Source organism: Somniosus microcephalus, chromosome 3 (assembly GCF_052327205.1).
Source record: "Somniosus microcephalus isolate GS21.2 chromosome 3, FLI_Smic_1.0, whole genome shotgun sequence".
In the NCBI taxonomy this organism is placed as follows: domain Eukaryota; kingdom Metazoa; phylum Chordata; class Chondrichthyes; order Squaliformes; family Somniosidae; genus Somniosus; species Somniosus microcephalus.
Window position 1 is genome coordinate 116,692,096 of NC_140989.1, and position 25,775 is coordinate 116,717,870.

The following is a 25,775-nucleotide window of genomic DNA, read 5'->3' on the forward strand; positions in this document are numbered from 1 at the left end:
GTACAAATATTCAGTAAAAAAAAAAATTGAAACAATTTTCCATAATTGGTTTTACTGCAAAATTATACTCATCCAAAGGGCATCATCGCATTAAATTAATTATGGTGGACATTTTTAGCAATTGGTCTATATGTAAAAGCCACACTCGGCATAAACATTTGCACTGTGTGAGTTGAGTGCGTGGGATGGTGCAGGTGGTGCACGGATGTGTGAATAGAATAATGGTGGCTGTGCAGTATGTGGAGGCAGTTGTACAGTACAGTCAGGACAAATTGAAGGTGCATTGAAGCGTAGAGCAGACAGATCTTAAATTATCTCTAGTGCACATTGGTGCTCCTGATGCAAAACAAACTTGCAGAGTTAAGCCAACCTGCCCAATGTGAACTCAATGCCCTAAATAATGACGTAAGAACACTTAAATGCAACTTCAAATAAAGGATTTGAATGTCCTTATTTGAAGCCCTTTCACATTTTATTGTTACAACTGTTCATTAAGGATTGGGCTGAAAAAGTTTTGCAGTTCCTTTGTAGGCCAAAAGATGTACACCCACACGCACCCATATTAGGCCTGGAAGTGAGGTGAGCACCAAAAAACCATGAGGGGAGGTTAGCTGGCCTTTTGCAAATGTAATCAGGGTCAAACAGATTATGATACACCCAAGGGTTAACCATCTCTAGCAATTCACAAAGAGGTCATACAGTGCAGTAACAGCAGTGATCAACTCGCAGCAGAATTGAGGGCTTGCATAAACTATTTGTTTTAAGATCTGCACTGATCCTGGCTCCAAAATATAACAATGGTCCTCAAGGATCACACTGCTCTCTGAAATCATAAAGCAGCACATTCCAAAATGGGAACTCCACTTAATACCATTACTGTGGAGACAAGTTTTCCCAACACAGCCAGCATGTTTTTATCTATTTTATTACGCTAAGGGCCAAACATTGCAGAGAAGATGGCCAATCGAATCTGAACACGGTGCTGTAAAAATAGCTGACGTGTCCCTACGGGGAGTAATTGTACTAGTACATATGGCAAATAAAATTGAATTGAATTACATCTTTATTCTGTTCTTGGCAATAATGACACATGATCTGCAGCAGCTGCACTGTTTCCATTGTCGGGCTGCATTGCCAATGGTTTGTGGTCAAGAGCGAATGCAGAACGTAAAGGGAGTAGCAGACATAGGGCTAGCCCTGAGAAGGGTGCCACAGAGAGTGTGTGACACACACATGCCGTTATCTCCCTGTCTGCTGGTATCCTCCCACATCTCTGCAGCAATATCACTGTAGTGGAAGCTCAGTCCAAGTCTAACTTCACTACAGCAGCAGGTGCTGACGGACACAGCAGGCTATTCTCGAGCATTTTATTTTAGTCAGCACGAGCCAGACTATCCAGAAGATGTGGTGAAAATAATAGTATTTGCTTCAAGAAAGAAACAGTATTGTGGCTATTGGTCTCTGCCACTGTTGATGTAACCAGGATGTATATGTAAGCCAAATATTTGTCTCTGCAATTGAATGAAACATATACGGCTGCGTATTAACAGCAATGGACACCAAAGTGGGTTTTTTACATTCTCTTTCTGTTTCAGGAACTTTGAATTCAGAAGCCAACTCAAAGCCTTCTCCAGTACAGTCAATTCCCATGTACCATTCTAATCTACCTCTTCCTGAGAAGCATAATGCAACTTATTCTGCTTCTTCAATACCTCTGTTACCTGCTCAATCACTTGCTCGAAGTCATTCTCCTGCTAGACCAGCCCCTCCAAAAGGAACGGGGATAAAAGCTGACTTGGTAAGTTACTTCAATTAACTTTTTTTGTGGAATGTTGGTTTTTTTTTTAAATGAAGGATGTCTATATTGAGAATAGAACACTTGGCTCACTTTTGGCACCTAGTATCAGCATCAAGCACTCCCCAGATCTAGCATGGTCAGATATACTGAGCTCCTCTACCATGACCCAACAATGTGCCTTGACCCCAATCTCTATCTCGCAGTTCCTTATACCAATTCGGTAATAAATTGTGAGGAGCTTTTTGTGGGTGGCTGCAGATTGTCTTTGTTTCTTGAAGGCTTTTGTGGCCTGCTAATGTAGAATTTTTTTGCATTAATCTAGCCCAATTTGAATCTAAGCCCCAGAGGTAAAAAGGAAGTGTGTGAACCTGCTGAACTGTCCATCTGCCCTTCATTGGAAAGTAATTAAATTGAGCATTAATCTGCCACGGCTGAGTAGTAAAATAATGCAAATAGGAACATAGAAGCAGGAGTAGGCCATTCAGCCCCTCGAGCCTGTTCCACCATTCAGTTAGATCTATCTACCTGCCTTGGTTCCATAACCCTTAAAACCCTTGCCTAACAAAAATCCATCAATTTCAGCTTTGACCTATCCTCAACAGCTTTTTGGGGCAGAGTGTTACAGATTTTCACTAACGTTTGTGTGAAGAAGTGTTTTCTGACATACCCCTTCAACAGCCTAGCACTAATTTTAAGATTATGCACCCTTGTTCTGGACTCCCCCACCAGAGGAAATATTTTTATCTACCCTATCAATTCCTTTAATCATCTTAAAACACCTCAATTATATCACCCCTTAAACTGCTATATTCAAAGGAATACCAGCCAAGTCCATCCAACCTGTCCTCATAATTTAACCATTTTAGCCCCAGTATCATTCTGGTGACTCTGCGCTGCTCCCTCTCCAAGACCAATATTTCCTTCCTGAGGTGAATTGCCCAGAACTGAATGCAGTGGTTTAAATGGGGGCTAACCAGAGCTCATTACAACTGCAATATAACTTCACTCTCACCGCTTTATACATTGGGTCTCCGCTCTCACTGCTTTATACACTGGGTCTTCAATCTCACTGCTTTATACACTGGGTCTTCACTCTCACTGCTTTATACACTGGGTCTTCACTCTCACTGCTTTATACACTGGGTCTTCACTCTCACCGCTTTATACACTGGGTCTCTGCTCTCACTGCTTTATACACTGGGTCTTCACTCTCACTGCTTTATACACTGGGTCTCCGCTCTCACTGCTTTATACACTGGGTCTCCGCTCTCACTGCTTTATACACTGGGTCTCCGCTCTCACTGCTTTATACACTGGGTCTCCGCTCTCACTGCTTTATAAACTGGGTCTTCACTCTCACTGCTTTATACACTGGGTCTTCACTCTCCCTGCTTTATACACTGGGTCTTCACTCTCACCGCTTTATACACTGGGTCTTCACTCTCACTGCTTTATACTCTGGGTCTTCACTCTCACTGATTTATACTCTGGGTCTCTGCTCTCACTGCTTTATACACTGGGTCTTCAATCTCACTGCTTTATACACTGGGTCTTCACTCTCACTGCTTTATACACTGGGTCTTCACTCTCACTGCTTTATACACTGGGTCTCTGCTCTCACTGCTTTATACACTGGGTCTTCACTCACTGCTTTATACACTGGGTCTTCACTCTCACTGCTTTATACACTGGGTCTTCACTCTCACTGCTTTATACACTGGGTCTCTGCTCTCACTGCTTTATATACTGGGTCTTCACTCTCACCGCTTTATACACTGGGTCTCTGCTCTCACTGCTTTATACACTGGGTCTTCACTCTCACCGCTTTATACACTGGGTCTCTGCTCTCACTGCTTTATACACTGGGTCTCCGCTCTCACTGCTTTATACACTGGGTCTCCGCTCTCACTGCTTTATACACTGGGTCTCTGCTCTCACTGCTTTATACACTGGGTCTCCGCTCTCACTGCTTTATACACTGGGTCTTCCCTCTCACTGCTTTATACTCTGGGTCTTCACTCTCACTGCTTTATGCACTAGGTCTTCACTCTCACTGCTTTATACACTGGGTCTTCACTCTCACTGCTTTATACACTGGGTCTCCGCTCCCACTGCTTTATACACTAGGTCTTCACTCTCACCGCTTTATACACTGGGTCTTCACTCTCGCTGCTTTATACTCTGGGTCTTCACTCTCACTGCTTTATACACTGGGTCTCCGCTCTCACCGCTTTATACACTGGGTCTTCGCTCTCACCGCTTTATGCACTGGGTCTCTGCTCTCACTGCTTTATACACTGGGTCTTCACTCTCACTGCTTTATACACTAGGTCTTCACTCTCACCGCTTTATACACTGGGTCTTCACTCTCACTGCTTTATACACTGGGTCTTCCCTCTCACTGCTTTATACACTGGGTCTTCACTCTCACTGCTTTATACACTGGGTCTCTGCTCTCACTGCTTTATACACTGGGTCTTCACTCTCACTGCTTTATACACTGGGTCTCCGCTCTCACTGCTTTATACACTAGGTCCTCACTCTCACCGCTTTATACACTGGGTCTTCACTCTCACTGCTTTATACTCTGGGTCTTCACTCTCACTGCTTTATACACTGGGTCTCCGCTCTCACCGCTTTATACACTGGGTCTTCCCTCTCACTGCTTTATACACTGGGTCTTCCCTCTCACTGCTTTATACACTGGGTCTTCACTCTCACTGCTTTATACACTGGGTCTCTGCTCTCACTGCTTTATACACTGGGTCTTCACTCTCACTGCTATATACTCTGGGTCTTCACTCTCACTGCTTTATACACTGGGTCTTCACTCTCACTGCTTTATACTCTGGGTCTTCGCTCTCACTGTTTTATACACTGGGTCTCTGCACTCACTGCTTTATACACTGGGTCTTCACTCTCACTGCTTTATACACTGGGTCTTCACTCTCACCGCTTTATACACTGGGTCTTCACTCTCACCGTTTTATACACTGGGTCTCTGCTCTCACTGCTTTATACACTGGGTCTTCACTCTCGCTGCTTTATACACTGGGTCTTCCCTCTCACTGCTTTATACACTGGGTCTTCCCTCTCACTGCTTTATACACTGGGTCTTCACTCTCACCGCTTTATACACTGGGTCTTCACTCTCTCTGTTTTATACACTGGGTCTCTGCTCTCACTGCTTTATACACTGGGTCTCTGCTCTCACTGCTTTATACTCTGGGTCTTCACTCTCACTGCTTTATACATTGGTCTCCGCTCTCACTGCTTTATACACTGGGTCTTCACTCTCACTGCTTTATACATTGGTCTCCGCTCTCACCACTTTATACACTGGGTCTTCACTCTCACCGCTTTATACACTGGGTCTTCACTCTCACTGCTTTATACACTGGGTCTTCACTCTCACTGCTTTATACACTGGGTCTTCACTCTCACTGCTTTATACACTGGGTCTTCACTCTCACTGCTTTATACTCTGGGTCTTCACTCTCACTGCTTTATACACTGGGTCTTCACTCTCACTGCTTTATACACTGGGTCTTCACTCTAACTGCTTTATACACTGGGTCTTCACTCTCACTGCTTTATACACTGGGTCTTCACTCTCACTGCTTTATACACTGGGTCTTCACTCTCACTGCTTTATACACTGGGTCTCCGCTCTCACTGCTTTATACACTGGGTCTCCGCTCTCACTGCTTTATACACTGGGTCTCCGCTCTCACTGCTTTATACACTGGGTCTCCGCTCTCACTGCTTTATACACTGGGTCTCCGCTCTCACTGCTTTATACACTGGGTCTTCACTCTCACTGCTTTATACTCTGGGTCTTCACTCTCACTGCTTTATACTCTGGGTCTTCACTCTCACTGCTTTATACTCTGGGTCTTCACTCTCACTGCTTTATACACTGGGTCTTCACTCTCACCGCTTTATACACTGGGTCTTCGCTCTCACCGCTTTATGCACTGGGTCTCCGCTCTCACTGCTTTATACACTGGGTCTTCACTCTCACTGCTTTATACACTGGGTCTTCCCTCTCACTGCTTTATACACTGGGTCTTCACTCTCACTGCTTTATACACTGGGTCTCTGCTCTCACTGCTTTATACACTGGGTCTTCACTCTCACTGCTTTATACACTGGGTCTCCGCTCTCACTGCTTTATACACTAGGTCTTCACTCTCACCGCTTTATACACTGGGTCTTCACTCTCACTGCTTTATACACTGGGTCTCCGCTCTCACCGCTTTATACACTGGGTCTTCACTCTCACTGCTTTATACACTGGGTCTTCCCTCTCACTGCTTTATACACTGGGTCTTCACTCTCACTGCTTTATACACTGGGTCTCTGCTCTCACTGCTTTATACACTGGGTCTTCACTCTCACTGCTTTATACTCTGGGTCTTCACTCTCACTGCTTTATACACTGGGTCTTCACTCTCACTGCTTTATACTCTGGGTCTTCGCTCTCACTGTTTTATACACTGGGTCTCTGCACTCACTGCTTTATATACTGGGTCTTCACTCTCACTGCTTTATACACTGGGTCTTCACTCTCACCGCTTTATACACTGGGTCTTCACTCTCACCGTTTTATACACTGGGTCTCTGCTCTCACTGCTTTATACACTGGGTCTTCACTCTCGCTGCTTTATACACTGGGTCTTCCCTCTCACTGCTTTATACATTGGTCTCCGCTCTCACTGCTTTATACACTGGGTCTTCACTCTCACTGCTTTATACATTGGTCTCCGCTCTCACCACTTTATACACTGGGTCTTCACTCTCACCGCTTTATACACTGGGTCTTCACTCTCACTGCTTTATACACTGGGTCTTCACTCTCACTGCTTTATACACTGGGTCTTCACTCTCACTGCTTTATACACTGGGTCTTCACTCTCACTGCTTTATACTCTGGGTCTTCACTCTCACTGCTTTATACACTGGGTCTTCACTCTCACTGCTTTATACACTGGGTCTTCACTCTCACTGCTTTATACACTGGGTCTTCACTCTCACTGCTTTATACACTGGGTCTTCACTCTCACTGCTTTATACACTTGGTCTTCACTCTCACTGCTTTATACACTGGGTCTCCGCTCTCACTGCTTTATACACTGGGTCTCCGCTCTCACTGCTTTATACACTGGGTCTCCGCTCTCACTGCTTTATACACTGGGTCTTCACTCTCACTGCTTTATACTCTGGGTCTTCACTCTCACTGCTTTATACTCTGGGTCTTCACTCTCACTGCTTTATACTCTGGGTCTTCACTCTCACTGCTTTATACACTGGGCCTTCACTCTCACCGCTTTATACACTGGGTCTTCGCTCTCACCGCTTTATGCACTGGGTCTCCGCTCTCACTGCTTTATACACTGGGTCTTCACTCTCACTGCTTTATACACTGGGTCTCCGCTCTCACTGCTTTATACACTGGGTCTTCACTCTCACTGCTTTATACACTGGGTCTTCACTCTCACTGCTTTATACACTGGGTCTCCGCTCTCACTGCTTTATACACTAGGTCTTCACTCTCACCGCTTTATACACTGGGTCTTCGCTCTCACCGCTTTATGCACTGGGTCTCTGCTCTCACTGCTTTATACACTGGGTCTTCACTCTCACTGCTTTATACACTAGGTCTTCACTCTCACCGCTTTATACACTGGGTCTTCACTCTCACTGCTTTATACACTGGGTCTTCCCTCTCACTGCTTTATACACTGGGTCTTCACTCTCACTGCTTTATACACTGGGTCTCTGCTCTCACTGCTTTATACACTGGGTCTTCACTCTCACTGCTTTATACACTGGGTCTCCGCTCTCACTGCTTTATACACTAGGTCTTCACTCTCACCGCTTTATACACTGGGTCTTCACTCTCACTGCTTTATACTCTGGGTCTTCACTCTCACTGCTTTATACACTGGGTCTCCGCTCTCACCGCTTTATACACTGGGTCTTCACTCTCACTGCTTTATACACTGGGTCTTCCCTCTCACTGCTTTATACACTGGGTCTTCACTCTCACTGCTTTATACACTGGGTCTCTGCTCTCACTGCTTTATACACTGGGTCTTCACTCTCACTGTTTTATACTCTGGGTCTTCACTCTCACTGCTTTATACACTGGGTCTTCACTCTCACTGCTTTATACTCTGGGTCTTCGCTCTCACTGTTTTATACACTGGGTCTCTGCACTCACTGCTTTATGCACTGGGTCTTCACTCTCACTGCTTTATACACTGGGTCTTCACTCTCACCGCTTTATACACTGGGTCTTCACTCTCACCGCTTTATACACTGGGTCTTCCCTCTCACTGCTTTATACACTGGGTCTTCCCTCTCACTGCTTTATACACTGGGTCTTCACTCTCACCGCTTTATACACTGGGTCTTCACTCTCTCTGTTTTATACACTGGGTCTCTGCTCTCACTGCTTTATACACTGGGTCTCTGCTCTCACTGCTTTATACTCTGGGTCTTCACTCTCACTGCTTTATACATTGGTCTCTGCTCTCACTGCTTTATACACTGGGTCTTCACTCTCACTGCTTTATACACTGGGTCTTCACTCTCACTGCTTTATACACTGGGTCTTCACTCTCACTGCTTTATACACTGGGTCTTCACTCTCACTGCTTTATACTCTGGGTCTTCACTCTCACTGCTTTATACACTGGGTCTTCACTCTCACTGCTTTATACACTGGGTCTTCACTCTCACTGCTTTATACACTGGGTCTTCACTCTCACTGCTTTATACACTGGGTCTTCACTCTCACTGCTTTATACACTGGGTCTTCACTCTCACTGCTTTATACACTGGGTCTTCACTCTCACTGCTTTATACACTGGGTCTTCCCTCTCACTGCTTTATACACTGGGTCTCTGCTCTCACTGCTTTATACACTGGGTCTCTGCTCTCACTGCTTTATACACTGGGGCCTAGAAATTGAGTTGACGCCGCGCCAGGGCTTTAGCGCCGGAAATTTAGCGCCGGCGCTAATTCCCTTGCGCGCGCCAAAAATTCAGTAGCGCCGCGCCCAGACGGCTGCCGGCGCTACTGGCGGGCGTGAGTGCCTCCCAATGGGCGCTGAGTGCCGCATTGCGGCGCTAATCCGGCGCTGCGGCACCCGATGCGGTGCGGCAGGCTGGGGAAGTGCAGGCCTCCTCCTCCCGTTAAGGAGGCGCTGCCTTCACCCGATCGCTGGCCGTTTGATTTTTTCAAAAATGAGCCCGGCACCTCGGACAAGTGCCGGGCTTGCAGGCCAGACGCATCTGTTCCGCGGGGGGGGGGAAGTGGAGGAGTCCGGGGAGGGAGGTGCGGGCAGGCGGCCGGCGGGAAAGCGGTCGGCCGCCGCGCGACCTTAATGCGCCGGCGCTAACTTGTGTAAGACTCGGTTGCCAGAGTCTTAGTTGCGGCTGCCACGGGCGAGGCGGCCGCAACTGAATTTCGGCGTTCGGGCGCGTTGCCACGGCAACCGGGACGCTGCGCACACCGATGACGTCATCGGTGCAGCGCAACCGGCTAACGCCGATGGCAGCGCCGAAGTGAATTTCAGAAATGGCTATCATTGCGGCGCTAGGCCCTCTAGCGCCGCAAAATGGGCGCTAACCCTACTGAATTTTCAGCCCCCGGTCTCTGCTCTCACTGCTTTATACACTGGGTCTTCACTCTCACCGCTTTATACACTGGGTCTCTGCTCTCGCCGCTTTATACACTGGGTCTTCACTCTCACCGCTTTATACACTGGGCCTCTGCTCTCTCCGCTTTATACACTGGGTCGTCACTCTCACCGCTTTATACACTGGGTCTTCCCTCTCGCTGCTTTATACACTGGGACTTCCCTCTCACTGCTTTATACACTGGGTCTTCACTCTCACTGCTTTATACACTGGGTCTTCCCTCTCGCTGCTTTATACACTGGGACTTCACTCTCACTGCTTTATACACTGGGTCTTCCCTCTCACTGCTTTATACACTGGGTCTTCACTCTCACTGCTTTATACATTGGTCTCCGCTCTCACTGCTTTATACACTGGGTCTTCACTCTCACTGCTTTATACATTGGTCTCCGCTCTCACCACTTTATACACTGGGTCTTCACTCTCACTGCTTTATACACTGGGTCTTCACTCTCACTGCTTTATACACTGGGTCTTCACTCTCACTGCTTTTTACACTGGGTCTTCACTCTCACTGCTTTATACACTGGGTCTTCACTCTCACTGCTTTATACTCTGGGTCTTCACTCTCACTGCTTTATAAGAACATAAGAACATAAGAAATAGGAGCAGGAGTAGGCCAATCGGCCCCTCGAGCCTGCTCCGCCATTCAATAAGATCATGGCTGATCTGATCCTAACCGCCAATCCACTATCACAGAACCAGCTCCTGAATCTAACAGAATTAGACACACGAAATAGGAGCAGGATCAGGCTACACGGCCCCTGGGCCCGCTCCGCTACCCACAGGGCCATGACCGATCCGAACCTAGACTCATGTCCAAATTCCTGCCCGCTCCCCGTAACCCTTAATTCCCTTTACTTCTAGGAAACTGTCTATTTCTGTTTTAAATTTATGTAATGATGTAGCTTCTACAGCTTTTTGGGGCAGCATATTCCATGGACCTACCACCCTCTGAGTGAAGTAGTTCCTCCTCATCTCAGTTTTGAAAGAGCAGCCCCTTATTCTAAGACTATGCCCCCTAGTTCTAGTTTCACCCATCATCGGGAACATCTTCCCCACATCCACCCGATCCAACCCCTTCACAATCTTATATGTTTCAATAAGATCGCCTCTCATTCTTCTGAACTCCAATGAGTAGAGTCCCAATCTACTCAACCTCTCCTCATATGTCCATCCCCTCATCCCCGGGATTAACCGAGTGAACCTTCTTTGTACTGACTCGAGAGCGAGTATGTCCTTTCTTAAGTATGGACACCAAAACTGTACACAGTATTACAGGTGCGGTCTCACCAATACCTTGTACAACTGAAGCAATACCTCCCTATTTTGATATTCTATCCCCCTAGCAATGAAAGCCAACATTCCATTGGCCTTCTTAATCACTTGCTGCACCTGCATACTAACCTTTTGAGTTTCGTGCACCAGGACCCCCAGATCCCTTTGTACTTCAGTACTTTCCAGTTTCTTGCCATTAAGATAATAACTTGCTCTACGATTTTTCCTGCCAAAGTGCATAACCTCACACTTTCCAGTATTGTATTCCATCTGCCAAATCTCGGCCCACTTACTTAGCCTGTCTATGTCCCCTTGCAGGTTTTTTATGTCCTCCTCACTCACTACTTTCCTCCCATCTTAGTATCATCTGCAAACTTTGATATGTTACACTCGGTCCCCTCCTCCAAATCGTTAATATAGATTGTAAAGAGTTGGGGACCCAGCACTGACCCCTGCGGAACACCACTAGTTACTGATTGCCAGTCTGAGAATGAACCATTTATCCCAACTCTCTGCCTTCTGTTAGATAGCCAATCCTCTATCCATGCCAGAATATTACCCCCAATCCCGTGATTTTTTATCTTAAGCAATAATCTTTTGTGTGGCACCTTGTCAAATGCCTTTTGGAAGTCTAAATACACTACGTCCACTGGTTCCCCTTTATCCACCCTATATGTTACTTCCTAAAAGAACTCCAGCAAATTTGTCAAACATGACTTCCCCTTCATAAAACCATGCTGACTTTGTCCTATTAAATTATGGTTATCCAAATGTCCTGTTACTGTCTCCTTAATAATGGACTCCAATATTTTACCTACCACAGATGTTAGGCTAACCGGTCTATAGTTTCCAGCCTTCTGTCTACTGCCCTTTTTAAATAAGGGTGTTACATTAGCAGTTTTCCAGTCTGCCGAGTCCAGGGAGTTTTGGAAAATTATTACCAATGCATCCACAATCCCTACCGCCACTTCCCTCAAGATCCTAGGATGTAAGCCATCAGGTCCAGGTGATTTATCCGCCTTGAGTCCCATTATTTTACCGAGTACCACTTCCTTAGTGATTTTGATCGTGTTTAGCTCCTCCCCCCCCTTTCAGCCCCCTGTTTGTCCAGTGTTGGGATATTCTTAGTGTCTTCTACTGTAAAGACTGATACAAAATATTCATTCAGTGTTTTTGCCATCTCCATATTTCCCACCATTAATTTCCCGGTCTCATCCTCTAAGGGACCAACATTTACTTTAGCCACCCTTTTTCTTTTTATATAACTATAAAAACTCTTACTATCTGTTTTTATATTTTTTGCTAATTTACTTTCATAATCTATCTTCCCTTTCTTAATCTTTTTGTTATTTTTTGCTGTCTTTTAAAGTTTTCCCAATCCTCTATCCTCCCACTAGATTTGGCTACCTTATATGCCCTTGTTTTTAGTCGAATACTATCCTTAATTTCTTTACTTAGCCACGGATGGCTGTCTTTTCTTTTACACCCTTTTCTTCTCAGTGGAATATATATTTTTTGGAAATTGTAAAATAACTCCTTAAATGTACACCACTGATCATGTATCGTCTTACCCTTTAATCTATTTTCCCAATCCACTCTGCTCAATTCCGCTCTCATACCTTCATAGTCTCCTTTATTCAAGCTTAGCACGCTTGTTTGAGATCCAACCTTCTCACCTTCTAATTGAATATGGAATTCAACCATGTTATGGTCACTCATTCCAAGGGGATCCTTTACTAGGACATTTTTAATTAATCCTGTCTCGTTACACAGGACCAGATCTAAGGTTGCTTGCCCCCTGGTCGGTTCAGTTACATACTGCTCAAGAAACCCATCCCTAATACACTCAATGAACTCATCCTCAAGGCAGCCCTGCCCAATTTGATTTGTCCAATTAATATGATATTTAAAATCCCCCCTAATTATAGATGTTCCCTTATTACAAGCCTCAACTATTTCCTGATTGATACTCCGTCCAACAGAGTTGCCACTGTTCGGAGGCCTATAGACTACGCCCACTAGTGTTTTTTTCCCCTTATTATTCCTTACCTCCACCCAAACTGTTTCATTATCCTGATCTTTTGACCCAATATCATTTCTCTGTATTACAGTGATTCCTTCCTTTATTAACATAGCCACCCCACCTCCCCTTCCTTCCTGCCTGTCCTTCCTGATCGTTAAATAACCTGGTATGTTTAATTCCCAGGCATTGTCACCCTGCAGCCATGTTTCTGTAATGGCCACAAGATCATACCCATATGTAGTTATTTGTGCCATTAACTCGTCTATTTTGTTACGAATGCTACGTGCATTCAGATAGAGAACTTTCAAAGATGTTTTGTGACACTTAGTTCCTGCTTTTGCCCTTTTTATTACTTTACCTTTTACTCCATAACTTCTGCCCCTTCCTGACACGCTCTGGTTTTTAATTTCCCCACTGCTACCTAAGTCTATGACCTTCTCTGTTGTCATTTTTATTATTTGCTCTCTAGGAACCTCCCCCCCCACTAGTTAGTTTAAAGCCCTCTCTACAGCCCAAGACATACTCTGGGTCTTCACTCTCACTGCTTTATACTCTGGGTCTTCACTCTCACCGCTTTATACACTGGGTCTCCGCTCTCACCGCTTTATACACTGGGTCTCTGCTCTCACTGCTTTATACACTGGGTCTTCGCTTTCGGCGCACCACTTTAGACAAATATATTATAACCATGATAACCAAGCTTTTTGTATGTTAATAGGTGCATCTCTTATTAAATGTATCATAACTCACCTGAACAAGGAAATTACTTTTTGGAGTCAGCTGGGTACCTGACGCATAGGAAACCCACCACAGTCTCCAAATTAAGTTACTTGGAAATCTACATTCACCTGTAAGATTTTAATTTCCCCAATATGGAGTGTACGCTCTCTTCCTTGGGGCACCTCCCACTTACAGAAATATAGAGAGCTTAATTGCAGGTTACTAAAGCATAGCCTTAGGAACCGCAAAGTGTGTGCAGAGGTACTGTAGTAGTTTAACCAGCTAAAACTATGCACTTTATCAGTACAGAGTACAAGTTTGCTGATGATACTAAGTTAAGTGGCACAGTAAATAATGTAAATTGGAGAGAAAGTTGCAAAAGGACATTGATAGATTAAGTGAGTGGGCAAAACTGTAGCAGATGGAGTTCAATGTGGGGAAGTGGGAGGTCTTCCACTTGGACCTAAAAAAGTTAGATCAGAGTATTTTCTAAATGGCGAGAAGCTAGAAACTGTGAATTAGCAGAGAGATTTAGGGGTACAAGTACAGAAATCACTAAAAGGTAGTGGACAGGTACAAAAAATAATTAGTCTAATGGAATATTGGCCGTTATCTCGAGGGGGCTGGAATACAAAGGGGTGGAAGATATGTTAGTTATTTAAAGCTCCTGTTAGACCCCACCTGGAGTACTGTGTTCTGTTCTAGGCATCGCACCTCAGGAAGGATAGATTGGGCTTGGAGGGGGTACTGCGGAGATTCACTAGAATTATACCAGGGTTAAATTCTGTGGAAAGGATACAATAGACTAGGCTTTTATTCCCCTGAGTATAGAAGATTAAGGGGTGATATAATTGAGATGTTTAAGATGATCAAAGAATTTGATAGGGTAAATAGAGACAAACTATTTCCTCTGGTGGGGGTGTCCAGAACAAGGGGACATATCCTTAAAAAAAATGAGCTAGGCCGTTCAAGGGTGATGTCAGGAAGCACTTCTTCACACAAAGGATAGTGGAAATCTGGAACTCTTCCCACCTTCCCCCCCCCCCCCCCACCCCCAAATAGCAGTTAGAATCATAGAATGATACAGCACAGAAGGAGGCCACTCGGCCTTTCATGCCTGTGTCGGCTCTTTGGTAGAGCTATCCAATTAGTCCCACTCCCTGCTCTTTCCCCATAGCCCTTCAGTATTTATCTAATTCCCTTTTGAAGGTTACGATTGAATCTACTTCCACCACCCTTTCCGGCAGTGCATTCCAGATCACAACAACTCGCTGAGTAAAAAATGATTCCTCATGTCACCTCTGGTTCTTTTGCCAATCATCTTAAATCTGTGATCTCTGGTTACTGACCCTTCTGGCACTGGAATCAGTTTCTCCTTATTTACTCTATCAAAACCCTTCATGATTTTGAACTCCTCTATTAAATCTCCCCTTAACTTTCTTTGCTCTAATAAGAACCAGCCCAGCTTCTCTAGTCTGTCTGAGTAACTGAAGTCCCTCATCCCTGGTACCATTTCAGTAAATCCCTTCCTCACCCTCTCTAAGGCCTATACATCCTTCCTAAAGTGTGGTGCCTAGAATTGAACACAATACTCCAGCTGAGGCCTAACCACTGTTCTATAAAGGTTTATCATAACTCCCTTGCTTTTGTTATGTGCTTTTTTAACAGCCTTCTCACCTTGTCCTGCCACCTTCAAAGGTTTGTGTTCATACACCCCCAGGTCTCTCTGTTCCTTCACCCCCATATAATTAGTTCATGTTGCCTCCCCTCATTCTTCCTTCCAAAATGTATCACTTCACACTTCTGTGTTAAATTTCATCTGCCATGTGTCTGCCCATTTCACCAGTCTGTCCATGTCCGCCTGACGTCTGTTACTATTGTCCTCACTATTTACTACTTTCCTAAGTTTCGTGTTATCTGCAAACTTTGAAATTATGCCCTGTATACTTAAGTCCAGGTCATTAATATATATCAGAAAGAGCAGTGGTTCTAATACCAACCCCTGGGAAACACCACTGTATACTTCCCTCCAGTTTTAAAAATAGCCGTTCACCACTACTCTCTGCTTTCTGTCCAGTAGCCATGCTGCCACTGCCCCTTTAATCCCATGGGCTTTATTTTTGCCAATAAGTCTATTATGTGGTACCTTATTAAACGCCTTTTCAAATTCCATACACACATCAATCGTGCTACGCTCATCAACCCTCTCCATTACGTCATCAAAGAACTCAAATCAAGTTAGTCAAACATGATTTGCCTTTAACAAATCCGTGCTGACTTTCATTTATTAGCCCATACTTTTCCAAATGCCAATTAATTTTGTCCCGGATTTTTGCTCTAAAAGTTTCCCCACCACTGATGTTAGGCTGACTGGCCTGTAATTACCAGTTTAATCCCTCTCCCCTTATTTGAACAGGGTGTAATATTTGCAGTCCTCTGAAAAAGGATTGGCGGATTTTGACCAAAGCTTCCGCAATTTCCACCCTTACTTTCCTCGGTAACCTAGGATGCACCCATTCGGACTGGGTGGCCCCGATTTTCGGCTTGTGTGGGGAATGGTCAGGTTTCCCCGAATGTGGGGTTTCTGACACACGTAAAAAAGTGTCAGCCAGCTCCACACAATTTTCCCTCAAGTGGCCAATTAATTCCCAGCATGTGGGAAGCCTTGCTAATTGTCCAATTCGAGTCAGAAATCCCACAGTATGATGTCATCATTTGTGGTGCTTTCAAGGTCCATAGCAAGCACTACATCCTCTGAAGGCTTCCAAACGAACCATACAGGATGGCAGAGGAGCCTGCAGCAGCTGTGGCCAGTGTCAGACCCCAAGCTGCCTCCAAATTCGACGAGGCTTCACTGCAGGCATTATTGGATGGGGTTAGGGCCCACAGGGAGGTCCTCTTCCCTAGGTCAGGGAGGAAGAGGCCTCCCACTGAGACCGATGCTGCATGGATGCATGTGTCAGCAGATGCCAACTCGCTGGGAGTCACCAGAAGAACCTAGGCATTACATCTCTAACTCCTTCCTTTACTCCCCCACAGTACCATCCAGAGCCCCCGTCCTCACTGTGGAGGAGGAAGAGGCTGTGCGGCCAGACTCCTCAGAGGAAGCTCCAACCTCTGAGGGCGCAGCGTCAGCAGAAGTAAGCGCACCCAGCATCAGCGCAGACACTCACACCTCGGTGGGACTTTCGGGACATAGAGTAGTGTTGTCACCTGGTGTTTCACAGCTCACAAGTGAGCTTCAGCAGATTCTGGCGACAGGGACAGCAGTGGAGAGTCCTCGTCGGAGGGCGCAGGACTCTGCCAGCTCAGCTCAGCTGCGCAGCATGTCGACCCTCTGCCTCTGGGTCCATCCGCAAGAGAAGAGGTGATGGATCTCCATGCACAGATGCAGGAGTCTCTGGCAGGTTTTGTCTCCAGGGTCACTGCGAGTGTGGAGCGAATGGAGGAGTCCATAGCGACCATCAGCAGAGCCTTTGTGGAGTCATTGGCGCATGAACGCATCACCATGGAAAGGTTGGCAACCTCCATGCAGGAGATAACTCGCCAGGGTACGGAAAACATGGTGAGTGCTCATAAGAGAATGACATCTCTTGAGCGTTGGCCATCTGTTGAACAGAGAAACCAGATCTTCATGGAAGTCCTTCTGAGTAGGACTGCCAGTGCAGAAACGGGTCCCACTGGCCCTCTAAAGCGCAGCAAGGTGCTCTCAAGCCACTTCCAAGCACTGGCCCCTTCTGGCCTGTGCAGCTTCAGGTGAGTGAGCAGCAACCTGGTGCTCCTGGTGCTCATCCTGCTGTTCCTGGTTCTGCTGCTGCCGCCTCTGCTGTTGGAGATCCTCTAATGCCAGGAAGGGAAGGTACCAAAGGCCTCCCATGCTTCTGGCAGATGCCTCCGTTGAGGGGGCGCTGAGTTAGTGTGGTGAGAGGGGCTTCCCAGGAGCTCACACTGGAGAAGTGTGTGAGGCTCCAACTTTCTACAGCTGCTCCTAAGGCTTCAAAAAGTTTCCCCCAAGCCTTGATCAACAAGGTCCTGCAGCCTGCAAATGCTGCCTATTTAAATCTCTTCAGCCCTCAGCGACGTGCTGCTGCAAACAAGCAAGCAAGCCAGCTGTTTTCATGCCAGCTCTCATCGGCGGGGTTCCCCGCAGGCGTGTTTCATGTGGGGAAAGCCCCAAAGTCGCAACAGCCCCGGAAAATCTTCCTTAACAAGGTGATCATTGGTGATTAGTGCTCCGACGAGCAGTCCCGCCAGCGGCGGCCGGGACTGAAGCGGGGCGCGTGGAAACGGCGGTCCGAAAGTCGGACGGGGCAGGGAATCAGGCGGGGGGGGTCCCGACCCGCTTTTTCACTGATTTTTGGCCCCCGGCCGCATGAAAGCCACCCGACGGTGGCCAGAAAATCGGGGCCGGTGACTTTTCTACTGCCAACCTTTTAAGTACGCCCTCTTTATTTTTATCCTATTCAATATCGCTACTACCTTCTTTACTGCTACATTGGCAGCATCCTCTTCTCTAGTGAACACAGATGCAAAGTACTCATTTTGTACCTCAGCAATGCCCGCTGCCTCGACATGGAGATCTCCTTTTTGGTCCCTAATCGGCCTCACCCTTCCTTTGACTACCCTTTTACTATTTATATGTTTATAAAAGACTTGGGTTTCCTTTTATGCTAGCTGCTTATGCATTCTCATACACTCTCTTTGACCCTCTTATTCCCTTTTTTAGATCTCCTCTGTACTTTCTGTATTCAACTTGGTTCTCTACTGTATTATGAACCTTACATTTGTCATAATCCTCCTTTTTCTGTTTCTGCACTTTGTTGTGCCTCCCGTGCAGTCCTTTACCCAACAGTGCCATGCCCTGGATTGCACACCTTCGAGGTGTTGTCACTCTCAATACTGAAAACCGGTTAGTGAGCACCACATTCCCGAAGGATTCCTGCACTGCCTGCCTCTTCCTACCCTGTGTGATGGCCACCCACTTACTGTCCTGAGCTCTCTGTGGCTGTGGAGTGACCATGTCCTGGAGCGCATGATCCAGGAAAATTTCAGCTTCTCGTATGCCCTGCGGTGATTCCAGCCGCTCCTCAAGCTCAGAAACCCGGAGTTCGAGCTTGAGCTGCCAGAGGCACTTTCTGCACACATGGTCACTCAGGACACCTGACGTGTTCTGGAGTTCCCACATGGTGCAGGAATTGCATCCATCCTGTAGTAACCAGTCTACTGCTCTAGAAATCATTAGTGAGTTAGGTTGGCTGGTTAATTATTAACAGTGCCCTGGAGTACTTTGGACCTATCTGGTTTAGGTGTCAGCTTGCCAAGTCCACCACAAAGGGTTGACTTGGTTCAAAGTTTCCATTGTCACATCATCTAGGAACTACCTTGACCCCAAAAAGAACCCACTTACCTACTCTCTCCCACCCCCAAAGGAGATAAACATATAAAAATAATCAGAAGGCAAAGAGCAGTATCCTTATGGGAAGCACTAGAACTGAAAGCCTGGTTTGTTAACCTAAATAGAAGTGACCAAACAGAATTAATTAATCATTATTACACTGATAATGACATTGGGTAAAATTAGGACTAAAGTACTATTTTCACATAGCAATACCACTGATTTTAGCATGGTCATTATATTAATGATTTAGCTGAAGGGACTGAGTGTAATGTATCCAAGTTTGCTGATGATACAAAGCTAGCTGGGGAAGTAAGCTGTGAGGAGGACACAAAGGGCTCGATTTTGCCAGGCCCGAGGAGGCGGGATTGGAGGCGTGTGAGTTGTTAAAAATGGCGGGAGGGCCCGATCCCGCCTCCAAGCAATTTTCCCAAAAGCGTGTTTTCTGACCCCCTTTCCATCCTGCCTCCAAGAGGCGGGATAGGCCCTTAATGCCCTTAACAACCACTTAATAGCCTCTATAGTCCCATTTTGAGAGGCCTTTCCGATTTTTAGTCATTACCCCATCCCTCACGCCTCCTCTGGAACACGCCAGATAATGCTGGTGGCCTCACAAGTGGATTGCTTACGAACAGCTGCAGCTCCACCATTACAAAGGAATTTTCACCGATGATCATTTGCAGGTGGCAGAACTTTGTTGTTTCAGGTCTGGGGTAACTTTTAGCAGGCATACTCAGTGTTGTGGAAGTTTGGAGCCTGACACCCGTCTCCAGTGTGACCTCCTGGGAAACCCCTCTCCCCACCTTGACTGAACACTTCCTCAACTGAGGCATATATCAGAAGCATGGCGACCATTTAATTCCTTTCCTCCTGGACATCAGATTCGGATGAAGACCAGCCGCAGCAGCAACAGAACCATGAGCAACAGTAGCACCAACAGCACAAGCATCAACAGGAGCGCCAAGCTGCTAGTCACCCACCCGAAGATGCACAGGCCAAAAGTTGCCAGAGCGCCACCATATTGCATCCTGGGATTCAAGGGATGCACTTATGTTGGTCACATTTGCTTAGCCTGTACAATTAAACACTTTTGCCTCGCACCTTCTTAGCAGAGCATCGACAAATGGACAAGAACCTGCGGATTCCTATCAGTCTGACCACCATACTGACAATTGCAAGTCGCTTTAAGCCCTCAAGGTGGAAGTCCCATTTGCGAAATGACACTGGCCACAACTTCAACAGTTTGCCATCAGAATTTTTTATCACAACAAGCAACTGGTGGCATTTCAAAAATAATCACAACATAACACCCAAGTGACTACTTGTGCTTTATCTTCCTCTTACGTGTGCTCCTACGTGGTGCTTCCCCTTGGCTTCAGCAGATGTGGAGGCCCCTTGCTCACTTTCTTGCTGCTGCTGTCTCGACACCTTTGGCGGCCGTCCTCTGGGGTTGCGAACCTGTGAGGGCTTGGCAACAGTCTGCTGTTCCTGCGGCTGTGCAGGGGATGAGACGCCCATCTTAGTTGGGTGAGGACTCTGGTGGGGCTCTGACCAAGGGCTTTGCAGTGGCATGGTTGTTTGAGCGCTTGGCAAGGAGCCCCCCACTTCCTTGTTCTCAGCCAGCAACATCCCTCTCATGGGTCAGCCCCACTTCAGAGCTAGCAAGTGGCTTGACAGCACCTTGCTGCACTTCAGGGGGGCCATGAGGACCCGTTTCTGCACTAGAAGTCCTACTCCAGAGGACTTCCATGAAGGTCTGGTTTCTATGCTCAGTAGCTGACCATCGCTCCTCAAGAGATGCCAGTCTATTCTGAACAATGACCATGTTTTCTACACTCTGGCAACTTAGCTCCTCCATGGCCGTAGCCATCCTCTCCTCTACTGTGGCCATCCTTTCCATGGAGGTTGCCATCCTTTCCGTGGTGATGCGTTCATGCACCAATGCCTCCACAAAGCTCTGCTTATGTTCGCGATGGACTCCTCTATTCGCTCCACACTTGCAGCGACCCTGGAGTCAAAACCTGCCAGAGATTTTTGCACCTGTTCCTGGAGTTCCAGCACCGTTCTCCTTCTGGGTCGACATGCAGCTGAGCCGAGCTGGCAGAGTCCTTCGCCCTCCGATGAGGACTCTCCACTGTTGTACCTGTCTCCACCATCTGCTGATGCTCACTTGTGAGCTGTGATACACCAGGTGCCAACACTACTCTATCTCACGAAGGTCCCACCGAGGTGTGAGTGTCTGCGCTGGTGCTGGGTGCGCTGAATTCTGCTGCCGCTGCACCGTCAGAGGTTGCAGCTTCCTCAGGAGTCTGGAAGCTCAGGCTCTTCCCCCTGGACAGTGGGGACGGGGGCTTTTGATGGCCCTGTGGGGGAGTAAAGGAAAGAGTTAGAGATGTGAGGTCAAGGTTACATGAACATTGAATAGTGCAGATGATCATAAGTCAGTCTGTTAGAGCATCAGATTCATTATCAGTGACTCATGCAATGTCAATGAGAGAGATGCCAAACTATTCAGTCACCAGCTTGCTGCGATGCGCCCATCTGCCCGTCTCCCACTTGGGAATCCTCCTCGATCCCGGCGATTTCCAGGACCGCCTCCTCCCAGGGGGTGAGTTGGGCTACTGAGGGTGGCCCTCCTCCTGTCATGGCTCTTTCCCTCTTATTGTGGGCTCTCTTTTCCTGCAATGGACACAAGTGGAGTTTGAGTAAGAATGAAGGAGTGAGTGTAGATAATCCATAGCATAGATGCTTAGAAGGATACAAAGGACCATCCCTGTGTGTTGAAAGTTGTTGTTGTCATGGCATCACAGTGATAGGGTGTGTGCGGGCTGCATGGCCGAATAGTTAAGTGAATGTGACCTTCGAGAGAGAGGGAATGGGTAAGGGTGCAGGCATGTAAGTGTCAAGTGGCATGTGGAGGAAGAGGTTGGCAAAGCAGAGTGCTGGTGAGGAGAGGCGATGGGGATCAGCTGGGAAAGTCATACTCGCTTTTCCTGTGAGGAGAAGATCATGAAACCTCTTCCTGCATTGCAGCCAGGTTCTGCGGCTCATTGAAATGGAGTTGACCTCCTCGGCCACTTGCAGCCACAGAGCTTTTGTCTGCTGGGGTGGCTTTTTTCTCCCTGAGGAAGGGAACAGCACCTCCTTATTACATCTGGCTCCGTGCACCAGAGCTTGGAGGGAGGGCTCATCAAACCGAGATGCACACTTTTGCTTGATCGTGGACATTGTTGGGAAATCAACACCTTCATACAATTTGCAGAGCCTTCCGCAGTCTCCAGAGGAAGCAAGGCTGCTTGCAGGTCTTAAATCTAGCAGCATTGATGACGTCATCGGAGGCAACTTTCTGTATGAAAAGACTCATTGGGCCAGGTGTTCCCACATGCAGGAAATCAATTGGCCAATTAGGGGAAAATCCCACTTTTTCAACACTTCAATTAGGAGTCGGGGTCCTGACACGATTTCCACCTGACACGCCCCAGCCCGCCCACACTGACAAAATCCAGCCCAAAGAGTCTGCAAAGTGATATAGACAGGTTAAGTGAGTGGGCCAGCAGGTGGCAGATGGAGTATAATGTGGGGAAAGATGAGGTTATTCACTTTGATAGGAAGAATAGAAAAACAGAATATTTTTTTTAAATGGTGAGAGACCATTAAATGTTGGTATTCAGTGGGAGTCCTTGTACACGAAACACAGAAAGTTAACATGCAGGTACAGCAAGCAATTAGGAAGGCAAATGGTATGTTGGCCTTTATTGCACGGAGGTTGTAGTACAAGAGTAAGGAAGTCTTGCTGCAATTGTCAGGGCTTTGGTGAGGCCACACCTGGAGTACTGTGTACAGCTTTGGTCTCAGTACCTAAGGAAGGATATACTAGCCTTAGAGGGGGTGCAATGACAGTTCACTAGATTGATTCCTGGGATGAGAGGGTTGTCCTATGAGGAGAGATTGAGTAGAATGGGCCTATACTCTCTGGAGTTTAGAAGAATGAGAGGTGACCTCATTGAAACATAAGATTCTGAGAGGGTAGATGCTGAGAAGCTGTTTCCCTTGGCTGGAGAGTTATTGAACTAGGGGGTATAATCTCAGGATAAGGGGTCGGCCATTTAGGACTGAGATGAGGAGAAATTTCTTTACTCAGAGAGTTGTGAATCTTTGGAATTCTCTACTCCAGAAGGCTCTGGGGGCTGTCATTGAGAATATTCAAGGCTGAGATCGATAGATTTTTGGACTCTTGGGGAATGGAGGGATATGGGGATCGGGCGGGAAAGTAGAGTTGAGGTCGAAGATCAGCCATGATATTGAATGGCAGAGCAGGCCTGAGGGGCCATACGGCCTACTCCTGCCCATATTTCTTATATTCTTATGCCAAGGCTGTAACCGAAGCCTGGAGTTTACATTACTTATGGAATATACAAAAAATGTAATCATTGTAACCTTTTGTCCCATTATATTTTTAGTTAATATAATTGTACTCAATTTGTAACAAACATGTTCTTTCTTCAACAGTACCTCAGTTCAGAGGCTGGGATTCAGAAGGAATCCGAATCGTATAAAACGGCTGCACCAGATTCTTGCCTACTGGACAACTCTGCATTATTGACTTCTAAAAAAAGTTGTGAAATGTTGAAGCAGATATCCACACAGTCCCTACTGAAGAATACACTGGAACCAGAGGAGCAGTGTGTCAGCAACAGAACTTCACATAAACTTTGTAATAACCCAGACACGTTCTCAGAAAATGCAATCACTGCTCCCATTGCACCTCCCCGCAGGAAGAAAGCTGCATCAACTAATCCTCAAAATGACCAGAGTTCTCTTGTGAGACCGTTCCACAGTAATCCCAGACAGAATCCTTTCCATGTATGTGGGACACAAAGCAATAACAGTCCCTTTAGACTGTGCAATACTAATACATCATTTAGCAACAACCCTTTTAGGCCTCTTCAAGAAAGTAGTCCTTCATACTGTAACAGCGATGCCTCTGATCTTTTTGACCCATCCAATTATCAAAGTAACCTCAACATAAAACCGCCCATGTTCAGTCATCAACATATAAATGATACTGAAACAAAAGTATTTGATCTTGCTCCTGGTTTCAAAAATGAAAAAATATCTCATAAAGACTCAGACATTACCTGGAATGATGAATGTTTTTCTTCAAAAGAATTGTAGCAAACTGTGACTGCAAGCAGCAGTAATCAGACCTCAGGTTTATCACAATACATCAAACTGGCCAGTCAGGGACTTAAACAGATGTCTGTAGTTTCTGTGACCCATGGAGAACTGAAGGATTTTTGTATATTTTGAGAAACCTTTTCTCATCACCTCGTTTAACAGATATTTCTGAATAAAATATTAACAAACACAAAAACACCTCCAATGATGTATAATTCTGATATTACTTAGAAACCAGTATAATCTTAACTCTTCACGTGTCTTTTCACAAATGAAATATGTAAAAATCAGTCAATACTGCTCTAATTAATTATGTGCTATATATTTGTTATTTGTATATATTACCTTTTATTTTATTTACAGCAAATAAAAGGCAGTGCCCAATAGAGTGAATGATTAAAGTTTCAATTATTCTCATCTGCCAATGTCCAATCTGCTATATGTGGAAGGGCTCGCCGGAGGCTGGGTATCCCCTGACATGGTGGAGAGAAAATCAGGGGACTGATTAGAATCATAGAATGATATAGCACAGAAGGAGGCCATTCGGGCCATCTTGCCTGTGCTTGTTCTTTGAAAGTGCTATCGAATTAGTCCCATGCCCCTGCTCTTTCCCCATAGGCCTGCAAAATGTTCCTTTTCAATTATTTATCCAGTTCCCTTTTGAAAGTTACTATTGAATCTGCTTCCACCACCCTTTTAAGTCGTGCATTCCAGATCATCATAACTGGCTGCGTAAAAAAACTATTTATCTTCATTTTTGGTTCTTTTGCCAATTACCTTAAATCTGGTTACTGACCCTCCTGCGAGTGGAAACAGTTTCTGCCTATCTACTCCATCAAAGCCCCTCAAAATTTTTAACACCTCTATTAAATCTCCCCTTAACCTTCTCTGCTCTAAAGAGAACAATACCAGCTTCTCTAATCTCTCCACATAACTGAAGTCCCTCATCCCTGGTACCATCCTAGTCTAATAAATCACCTCTCCAAGGCCTTGACATCCTTCCTAAAATGTGGACATAATACTTCAGTTAAGGCCTAACCACTGATTTATAAAGCTAAGGATCCCATGTGTTTTTTAAACAGCCTTATCAACTTGTCCTGCCACCTTCAAAGATTTGTGTGCATAAACCCCCAGGTCTCTCTGTTCCTGCACCCCCTTTAAAATTTTACCATTTCGTTTATATTACCTCCCCTTATTCTTCCTTCCAGAATGTATCACTTCAAACTTCCCTACATTAAATTTCATCTGCCATGTGTCTGCCCATTTCACCAGTTTGTTTGTCTTCCTGAAGTCTATTACTATTGTCATCATTGTTTACTACGTTTCTGAGTTTCGTGTCATCTGCAAATGTTGAAATTGTGCCCTTATACCCAAGTCCAGGTAATTAATATATAGTAAAAAGAGCTGTGGTCTTAGTACCGACCCCTGGGAGACACCATTATATATTTCCCTCCTGTCTGGAAAAACAACCGTTCACCACTACTCTCTGCTTTCTGTCCCTTAGCCAATTTCGTATCCACACAGCCACTGCCCCTATAATCCCATGGACTTCAATTTTGCTAACAAGTCTAGTATGTAGTACTTTATCAAACGCCTTTTGAAAGTCCATATACACATCAACCGCAACACCTTCATCCACCCTTTCTGTTACTTCATCAAAGAAATCAATCAAGT

At 45.9% G+C, this 25,775-nt stretch overlaps 1 protein-coding gene and 1 pseudogene across 1 annotated transcript in view; one reads left to right on the forward strand and one right to left on the reverse strand.

The window, feature by feature from the left end:
* Positions 1-24,490, forward strand: part of LOC147121280 (polyphosphatidylinositol phosphatase SYNJ2-like) — a 263,000-nt gene extending 238,510 nt beyond the window's left edge. Inside the window, exons 26-27 of the mRNA XM_085981525.1 lie at positions 1,596-1,798; positions 23,433-24,490. Coding sequence (XP_085837651.1) covers positions 1,596-1,798; positions 23,433-24,098 — 869 coding nt within the window. The 3' untranslated portion in view covers positions 24,099-24,490. The remainder of the gene's footprint in view (positions 1-1,595; positions 1,799-23,432) is intronic.
* Positions 84-1,119, reverse strand: LOC147121281 (integrator complex subunit 15-like; annotated as a pseudogene).
* Positions 24,491-25,775: the final 1,285 nt, after the last annotated feature.